General features: G+C 37.7%; 1 protein-coding gene across 1 annotated transcript; it reads left to right on the top strand.

The window, feature by feature from the left end:
• Positions 1 to 7,536: 7,536 nt before the first annotated feature.
• On the top strand, positions 7,537 to 8,335 carry LOC107824614 (histone H3.2). The gene has a single exon (XM_016651419.2). The coding sequence runs from the start codon at positions 7,719 to 7,721 to the stop codon at positions 8,127 to 8,129; it is 411 nt and encodes a 136-aa protein (XP_016506905.1). The 5' UTR covers positions 7,537 to 7,718; the 3' UTR covers positions 8,130 to 8,335.
• Positions 8,336 to 10,114: the final 1,779 nt, after the last annotated feature.

Genomic DNA, 10,114 nt, shown 5'->3' with positions numbered 1-10,114 from the left:
GCAATCAGTGCCCCCACAGTCACAGGTGCCAGCTTCGGTAGAGGAGACTCTCAAGGAGTTTTTGGACAACCAGAAGAAGCTCCTTGATAACCAAAAGCTGATAATGGATGCTCTTCCTGATCAAGGGAAAACACTTAAGGAGCTGAGCAAATATACAAAGAAGCTGAAGCATACACAGGCATCGAAGGAGTCAGTTAAGGAATTGAGGGGAGAAGTGGAGAAGATGAAGGCAACTGACCATTTGCCTTTGGAGATACTATTGCATGATAAGCCTCGAGCAGCTCAGACAGAGCAGGTTCCGGAGCAGGAGATTGAGAGAGCACCAAAGAGGAGGAGGATGATCCCCTAGGTGGATGATGTTGAGATTGAGTTGGAGGAGACGGAGGGTGCTGCTTCTGGCCAGCTACAAGCCCCCGGGACAGATGATTCAGGTGCCCAGCCACAGGATCACGTGCTACTATAGGACCCCACTCAGTCATAGGAGTCTGTGCTACCATAGGACCCCATGCAGAGGGAGGATCCATAGGGAGTTTTCTTCACTCTCTATCTTTCTTTTTGAGCTTATTTTTAGTTAGTTAGTAGTGAGGACAATGCTAGCTTTCATTTGAGGGGGTGGCCCTACTTGGATTTTTGATTTGGTAGTTTGATTTGATAGTTAGACTATAATTATGACATTATTTTCTTTCTTTATGCTTATTTTTCACTTTTGGTATGTATATAACTTTACCTTTCATTTTACTTTCCGTTATTGTTCTAGTTTGGTATGTATATAAAGTTACTCTCATGTATATATTCATCCCTTCTTATGTATATTCATCTAACCCTCCCCCCCTGTACATATTCAGTTTACTTTCCGCATTTTACTTTATAGTTTCTTTTGAAATTTCCTTAATAGTATAGTTTCTTATTTCATTTGATAGCTTCTTTTTCGGTTCGTAGCTTCTTATTTTTCAAGTTTCAATGATCAATAAGCCTTTATTTTTCTTAATGTCACGGTTCTTTTCAAAGGTGGAGTTTGTGTGAACCGGATGGCTCTTCCCGATGATGGATGGCATGACAACCTTCTTAAGGGTTTGAGTCTGTTTTTTTTTTGTTTTTGTGTAAATAGTAGTTAGTAAGCAATGGTGCCTCAGGCAAAGCTTCACTTGGTCCTAACACATTTACCTTTGACCTTATGATTAAAAACAAATTGTTGTGTATAGGATGGTGATAGTTGTGACCTTGAGACTCTTGTGTTGGTGAACAATCATCGAGTGGTTTCTCTGAACCAATTGTGTTGCTCAAATCTTATCTAAGGTTGTTGTGGCCCCCGACTCTGTTTCTTTAGCAATCCTATAGCTTTTGTGGTGAGGTATTGATTTGCAAGTCCAAGTCCCATGCCAATGCGTCTGGAACTTTCCCTGAATGTTTGTCTAGGCGAAATCCTAAGTGTAGCTCGGCTTGGGAAGTGATTATAGGCTCTCCTTGATCCCAATTGAAACTTGAAAACATCCATAGCCTACAATGATGTTATCCCTAGTTAACCCCGTTGAGTCTTAGCCCTTATTCTTTCAATAATCATGATACAAACCTTTATCCATTCTAAAATGATCCTCTTTTGGCACCCTATCTTTCCTTAGCACAAGGCAAAAGCATAAGTTTGGGTGGAGAGACGAGGAATGCAAAAGTGATAAAATGTACAAAATGAAGAAAAGCAAAGGCAAAGAAAAAGAAAAAAAAAAGAAAAAGAAAGAAAAGCCAAAGATTCAAAAAAAAATGAACAATGTAGAAGAAATGAAGGGATTCAACAAAAGCAAAAGATGAAAGGCATGGAGAGATTAGAAAGGAGAAAAGGAAAGTCTCTCTAGCCCCTAAAGAAGAAGTAAATAACTCAAAGAGTCAAGAAAATATATGGCAGAATGAAGCAAATGAAGTGCTTAAGGGAAGATGAAACCTTCTTAGACCAATATATCCTACCTTGAACCATAAGCCTTCATTGCATTCCCACAAAAGCCCTATATGATCTTGAGTTGAGTAAGCTTACATTAGTGGTGACTCACATAAGGGACAAGCTTATGGTACTTAGAGTCGGACTTGTGACCTTCCCTTGAGAGAGATACATGTGTTTTCTACAATCTTAATTTTGAGTGCCACAATCTAAAAGTGAGGTTTGCTTACGGAGAGTTGAGGAGTATGAGAGTTTGGGTTACACAATGACCAATGTAACAGAAAGAGTTTCCTTGATGATTTGAGTCAACTCTTGATGCTTTTGTGTCGCACTATAGCCATGGTGCTAAAAGGTTGTGTAGTATTGATAATGCATTTGAGTTGAGGGTAATTGTTAGTCCCAATTGATTCTTGATGAGGTTACTTTAGAATAGCTGAATTTTCCTTTCTATTATCTTGAGGAGGTGGGAATTACTTTGTTTGCTTGAGGACAAGCAAAAGCTTAAGTTTGGGGGAGTTGATAACTAGGGATTCTAATCTAGTTTATGCTCCTTTTTGCTTGACTTTTGGACTAAAATATGTACAAGTATTCCCCAAAAGATAACTTGTTGTGCTTGTTTGCAGTGTTTGGTCAAAAGGAGACAAGGATGTCATAACCAGCTCAAAACGGTGTGAAACCTACACAAGTTCAAAACCAAGTCAAAGCAGTGCTACAGCGGAAAATCCACCTCGGCCGCAGAAGACTCACCGCGATTGCGGTCCTTTTATTGTGATCCGCGGTGGCAAGGTTTAGAGAGATACCAGATGAGACATTTCAAGTTACCGCGGTCTGCGATGATTTTATGCGACCGTAGTACCCCTACCGCGACAGCGGTCCTTTTATTGGGGCCCGCAGAGGAGAGATTCAGAGAACCTGGAGTTTGAGCAAAAGCTGAAGACCGCGGTCCGCGGTTGCCTTACCGCTGCAACGGTCCATTTTTCGCTGTTAGCGGTACCTCTGTCAGGGGCATTTTTGTCCGGAAAATTTAGCTGTGTATAAATACTTTCTTTTCAGATTTTTAGGTCATCTGATCAGTAGTGAGCACGTGAACGATGACTTTTTCCCATTTTGAGTACTTTTGTAGCTTACTTAGCAATTAATCTTAGTATCTTATCTTATAATTATCATCTTAATCTATGATTTCTTCTTCAATTATGAGTAGCTAAACCCATTAGCTAGGGTTGTGTCTCAACCTTAGTGCGGGTATTTAATGGGTCTTTTATTTTAGGGCTTAGATGTTTATGGGTGATTGTTATTTGGCCTAATTTATGATTTCTATGTTGAATTAATGGTTGCAAACACTAATTTGTGCCTTTTTGACTTAGGCTCTTTTTGAGAAAGAGAGACTAAGTCTAGGTATTTCAGGCTAACAATGAATTGGAGTGTATTCAAGAGATTGATAGCCCCAATTAAAGGGTTAAACCGAGAGATAGTAATACCCGACTTGAGCCAACATTGCTTGCACAATTTGAACACCCAATTGGGCTTGAGAAAGCCAATTAGGGCAAGGTCACTCTTACTACCGAGAGGTGTAGAGTGAGTAGATCCGTGCATTGGATATAACATGATCCCAACTATAATATTATTGCCCTAAGTTCTAGATCCTGTTAGATACTCAACTAGGAGTAAGTCACTTCCCTAGTGCCTCTTTACCCATTTAGAAAACCCTACAAACATATATACTTAGCTTAATTTCTCACATTATTAGTATAAAATTAGAAGTAACAAACAAACAAACAAACAAACATGATTGGAAGTGTAATCAAGAGCACTACACACTGCTAGTTTAGATAGGAATCCAACTCCAAACATTGTATTAGCTCCCTGTGGATTCGATCCCGACCTTCTCGGGTAAAAGCTTCATCGATCACTCTTGCCACTCTGTAGTGGTGTAGGGTTGACCCGATCAGACCCGACCTTGTTACAACTCGTCACTACTTTCAACCTAATGTTAGACTTATTACTTATTGAGTAATAGTAACTTGCCACTCTTGCCACTCTACATTCTTGCATATAGTAACTTCAAGTACCATGCTCCACAAATCTTATCCCTTGTTTATTCCTTTTGCAGGCCGCAAGAAAACTCTTTATAAGAAAAAAAGAATTATTGTAGTAGATCGTCATGCGAAGCCACTCTTTCATCAACTGTTGAACTTGATTTGTTGATGTTCTTGGAGTTCATCATTGGCAGCTCCATAGTGATATTGAAAGTTTTTTTTTCCAAGAAAGACGACTCCTCACATATGGGACCTTCAACCAACACTTGCACAAGAGAAGCAACTATCATGCTTGAGGACTAACAACAAGACACATGGTCAAGAGATCATCAGAACTACTGAATGCGAGAGACATACATCGAGAATGTCATTAAATGTGGAGACATCATACAGACATGGAAAAGCATTTAGGACGCGTCAGCAACAAAGCCTAGTTTACGATCATTTTCATTACTTAGGCTTTGTATAGGATAATGTTTAATTTCTATCGTCTCCACATTTTTGGATGTATCAACTTTTGTCATATTGAAGCAATAAAATATCGTTTACACTTCAATGCAAATCGTTTTCTTTCTCGTATTTATATACGCCCTCTATACTTAAAAGAGTTAATGTGATGATTCCATAAGCCAAACCTTTTTTTGTAAAACTCATGTGACTGAACTTAGAATGAATTCTAAGCTGCCTACGTACCTCGGTGAAGAAGATCAAGTCTTAACGTAGTTCAGAGGGATGAGTTTTATTTTTATTATTTTAATGTCCTAATTTTTGTTTAGGCTGTCTCTCGCGAGGTTTTCAACCTAGCGGACTTTTTTTGGTTTTAACTTTTTCCTATGTCACCTCTTTCGAGGTTTTCAACCTAGCAAACTCTTTTTTTTTATGCCCGTACAGAGTTTAGACTCATGCAGGACAGGAGTGTAGCAACATGCAGCTTAGGCTCATACATCAAGGAGTGCAACAACGTGCATTTTAGGCTCATGTGTCAAGGAGCGTCATGACTTGAAATTTAGGCTTGTGCGTTGAGGAGCATAGCAAAGTGCAGTTTAGGCTCATGCGTCAATGAGCATCATGACTTGCAGTTTAGGCTTGTGCATCGAGGAGCATCATGACTTGCAGTTTAGGCTCATGCGTCAAGGAGCATCATGACTTGCAGTTTAGGTTCGTGCACCGAGGAGCATATGTGACTTTCATGGGAAGTACTGCTTCAGAAATTTGATGTTGATTAGACAAACTCTGAGACCATCCTGATCAACGATTTTGTATACTTGAATAGGCTTCCTTCACATCATATGGACTATCTCATTTTGAAGTAAACTTATTGCTCATTCATTTGTTGAGGATTATGGGTCTTCGAACAACTAGGACCAAGTCTCCCATTTGAAATGATCGTGGCCGCACTTTCTTGAAGTAGACAAAGGCATGACCCATGTCTCGTACCCTCTTGAGATGTTGAAAAGTCTTACATAAATTATCACAACGTGAGCAACTTTTATAGAGGGATGAGTCAGTTAAGCACTTAAAGACCTAGATGGAGTTTGCGTGAATAGATGTGATCATGTCACAACTATAAATTCAGCCAAAATCGATCGCGACAAACCGATCAACTTCGGTCGGTCAAAAAATCGATCGAACAATCGATCGAAGTCGGTCAATTTTTCAAAATATTTTATTTTTTAATTTATTTTTTTACGAAACGACCGACTTCGATCGATTTTTTTGGCGCAAAAATACGGGAAACTATTTTAGCATCCCGCGATATTTACTTTTTAAGAAACCGACCGAAATCGATCGATTTTTCATATAAAGTAAATTAAAACTAATATAAAAATCGACCTAAATCGGTCGGTTATTCCAGTCAGTCTATTTAAAAAAACCGACTGAAGCCGGTCGTTAATTTTATATTTTTAATAAAATCGATTGAAATCGGTCGGTTATTTTCGCGCGAAAATGCAATTAAAGAGTACAAATAAATTAAAAGAAAGTCTTAAATCAAAATGTAACAATAGTCTAGTGGTAGAATAGTATCCTGCGATAGTACAGACCCTGGTTCGAGTCCCAGATGGTGCATTTTTTAATTGCATAATTAAAAATACCGACTGACTTCGGTCGGTTTTTCGCTAGATTTTTTCTTTTTTGGGTCGTTAAATTAATTTACCGACCGATCGGTCATTATTTTTGACTGATTAACCTAATTTCGACTAATTAAAGTCGGTCGCAAATCAGTCATTTTTTTTTAGTTTTTCATCGATTTCGGTCGGTATTTTTGAACGATTTTAGACAGTTTTCTAGCAGCGTGTGAAGAATGCTAATTCAGCTGGAAATCTTTATCCGTTGAAACACCAATTTCAATACAATTGGGGAATTAAAGTCTCATTGTCTACGTGGAATATCCTACACTGTTTTTGTGGCTCTTTGGACTTATTTGCAAAAAGCATTATTGTATGACCTTATACAGTAACACAAAATTCATGCAAGTCTTTTGTTTTAGTCAAATTTAGGCACTAAACTTTGGAATATGATGCCTCTTGCTAGATATTATTTAAAGCCTACTATTTGGATAATAAGGATATTTGTCGAGTAATCATACACGACTTGAAGAATATATTTTCTTTTTACTCAAGCTACATTTGAAGAAAGTAAAGGCAAGCCACATGTGCCAGCAACGATTTGGATTACATGGAAGGCCAACAAAAATCGTGCATCGTCTTCCGGGTCACGGATACTCCAAGACATGTCTTCAAGGTTCGAAAAGTCTGCACCATGCCATAACTTGAAGTAGAAAATTTTAGCGGATCAAGCAAAATTTTAAATTCAAGATATTAGGGTTGCTTGGAGGTTATTCTACCCTAAACCCTACTCACACCTATATAAAGGGATATATATTCTCTTGAAGAGGCGTCTCAAAAATTTCATAACCTCTTGGGATATTCACAAAGAGATCAAAATATGGCCGGATACTTCTTGACAATTAAATAGTTCAAGAAGCTAGAGATCAAGGAAACAGAATTGTACTCACAATTGATTAGTAAAAATATTTTCTCTTATTTTGTGATTGTATTTTATTTTTCATATCTTGAAAATTTATTGCAAACAATAGTGTAGCGTTGTCCTTGTCTATAACAGTAACTTTAATGCATGACTTAGTGTCATTTGTGTATTTTCGTATTCCTTGACTTCGATTATTACTTGTTGCTTTCGTTTCAACTTGGTGATTGCAGTACCTAGTGTTAGTTTTGTATTTTTTTTTCTTCGACTTTCTGATTAGTGTGCTTGTTGTTGCCTTTCCTTTTACCTTTCCTAAGCTGTGGGTCTATCGAAAACAGTGTCTCTGCGTTCTTGAAGGGAGGGGAAAGATGTGGATACACTTATACAGGGTAAAATAAGTTTGTAAAGTAAGTATATAGGATAAAATAAATATTTTAATTGTATAGGATGTTAACTAGTGTTTCTAATAGATATACATTTCTGTACTATTATTTGAGGTCTAGATTTCTTAGTTACAACATAGATTACTACCCGAGCTATCACCTCTTCTCCAATCTCCACCGTTGACGCAAAATCTCAACCAATCAACTGTCTTCATTCACTCTCAATCCCCTCAACGCCAAAAAGTTTCAAAATTTTCCAAAATTCCCGCCCCATTTCCCTCCTATATAACTTCCCCGTTACACATCTCTCAAATTCACCACTACTATTGAACAATCAAAGCATTTCCGGATCTGCAAAGTCTTTCATATTGTTATCATACATTTGAAATGGCTCGTACCAAGCAAACTGCTCGCAAATCCACTGGTGGAAAGGCTCCAAGGAAGCAGCTAGCTACCAAGGCTGCGAGAAAGTCAGCTCCGGCTACCGGAGGTGTGAAGAAGCCTCACCGTTTCCGCCCAGGAACTGTGGCTCTCAGGGAAATCAGGAAGTACCAGAAATCTACTGAGTTGTTGATAAGGAAGCTGCCATTTCAGAGGCTGGTGAGGGAAATAGCTCAGGATTTCAAGACAGATCTGAGGTTCCAGAGCAGTGCTGTTGCTGCTCTTCAAGAGGCAGCCGAAGCTTACCTAGTTGGGCTCTTCGAAGACACCAATCTCTGCGCCATTCACGCTAAGAGGGTCACCATAATGCCAAAGGACATTCAGCTCGCTAGGAGGATTCGTGGAGAAAGGGCTTAGGAAGATGCTTTGTTGTGCTTATGGTTATGGTGAATTCGTGTTCTCTGATTTAGGGTTTTGGTTTTCTGCCTTTTGTTGGATGTTAGGGTTAGTGATGTAAATCAAATGACTTATTCAGTCAAACTATATGTAAAACCTCTGGTTTATTAGCATCTTATTAATGAAATCTGTAGTTCATTTTGTTTCAATCAAAGGTGCTTCTCATACGAATTGGTGTGAATTTTGCAAATAATTTAAAATCGGAGAACTATTTGTTTTTGGGCGTGTCGTAGTGATACTTCAGAGGCAGGTCTTTCATAAAAGTCTCCCTTTTTATTTTTACTTTTTTGCCTAAAATTTCAATACTTGACATCTAGATTGCTAGTTCTTGCCTTGTATATTGTTATTTAGGGTAGCTATAAAATCATTTAGATCCCCACGTACTGTGAGAAAGAACTACTAGGACTTGATAATTATGTAATGCAATATATGGGAAATAAACCAAAAAGAAATTCTTATGTAGGAATATGGAACCCCATTACTCTGAAGTGCCTAATATTAGAGGTACTCTTAATTCAATAGTGACTAAATTTTTCATTTCTTAGCACCACCATTCTGAAATTGAACTTTATTTTGGTCTGTTAATCAAAATTTGATTTTCTTAATGGACACTATTATTCGTTGGGCTGGGTTGATGTAGATTGTTATTTTACTTAAACCCGTTGCAAGTTGAAGTGGTAGCTGTTTTGATGTTAACTTTCGGTAACATGGTGCTGCAACTGTAGTATTTAAACTGACTGGCGACTGCGCTATTGTAACTTGTTCTACTTATTCAATTTTTTGCAGTATAAACTAGGTATATATTCATTAATAAGTCAATTTGGACAAAGTCCAAATTAGCAAATTGTAGAGCTTGGGTTTGTTTGGGAGAATGTGATGGGATATTAGGGTCATTGGTGTAAATCTCATTATCTTGAACAATGACCATATGTGAAGTGTTGAGTTGTTAGTCTCTGAAGTTGGTAAAATCTGTTTCATTTTGCTTTAATTTTAAGTTTCCATGAATATCCTGCTATATATATGAATGTCCCTCTGTCTGCTTGCTTGTGTGTGGTGAATTTCAAAAACAGTTTAAGTTAAGAAGATTTTGCCTTTCTTACATCTATAATGGGAAGCTGCTTTGTTTGTTCCAATACTTCTGTTTTCTTATACATGACTTTCCCTTTTTTATTTATTCACCAATCCTCCTTGCGACTTAAAAATGTCAACGGTTGAAAGCTAAAACAAGATTTACATGACCAGATTGAAGAATGAGATTTGGATCTTTTTTTTCTGTACTTACAGACAGCTTTAGCATATTGATATTGTGGAGTGCAGCTCTTATAAACATAGATGCTTAGTGATTGTATATTGAAAATGCTTCATTTTTGTCCTCTAATTCACTTCTTACCATTGCCATACGTACAGGTATTAGGAGATCAACAGCAGCATTCTAGTTCTTGACGTAAAAGGCCTTGCTATGTTGAATCAGAAGTGTCTAGCCTCTGCATTTGCTTGTTAATAATCAGACGGTAAGTTTAGTAGCAAAATCACCCTTGCGTATTACTTTTCTCATTTCTAACCTGAGATGAACCATTCTACTTTCAGACATCTCGTCTCCTGCAACTATAAAGTCTTTCTAAATCAAAATTAAACTTAGAGCTGATTGAGTTTGTGAACATACGGCTATAAAAAAGAATGTGATAGTTACTAGTTACAGATTAGAAAGACCCTTTACTTTCTTGCTTTTTGTTGCTTATATAGGTCAGTTTTCTTGGATTTTCTGCAGTGGAAGTAAAATCCGTTCGTTGACTCTCCTGATGTTTTAGTAATCATGCAGCTCGACTAGCTTGACTTAGTTGAATGATATTGATCTTATGGCGAAAAAACAATGCTTCTTCAAAATGGCAGTAATATACTACTAATAGTAGCAACTTCTCAATGGAGAACAACTGTCAGAGCCATGC

Source organism: Nicotiana tabacum, chromosome 22 (genome assembly GCF_000715075.1).
Source record: "Nicotiana tabacum cultivar K326 chromosome 22, ASM71507v2, whole genome shotgun sequence".
NCBI lineage: Eukaryota > Viridiplantae > Streptophyta > Magnoliopsida > Solanales > Solanaceae > Nicotiana > Nicotiana tabacum.
Note: the sequence above shows the minus strand (reverse complement) of the source record. Positions and strands in the feature narration are given on the sequence as shown.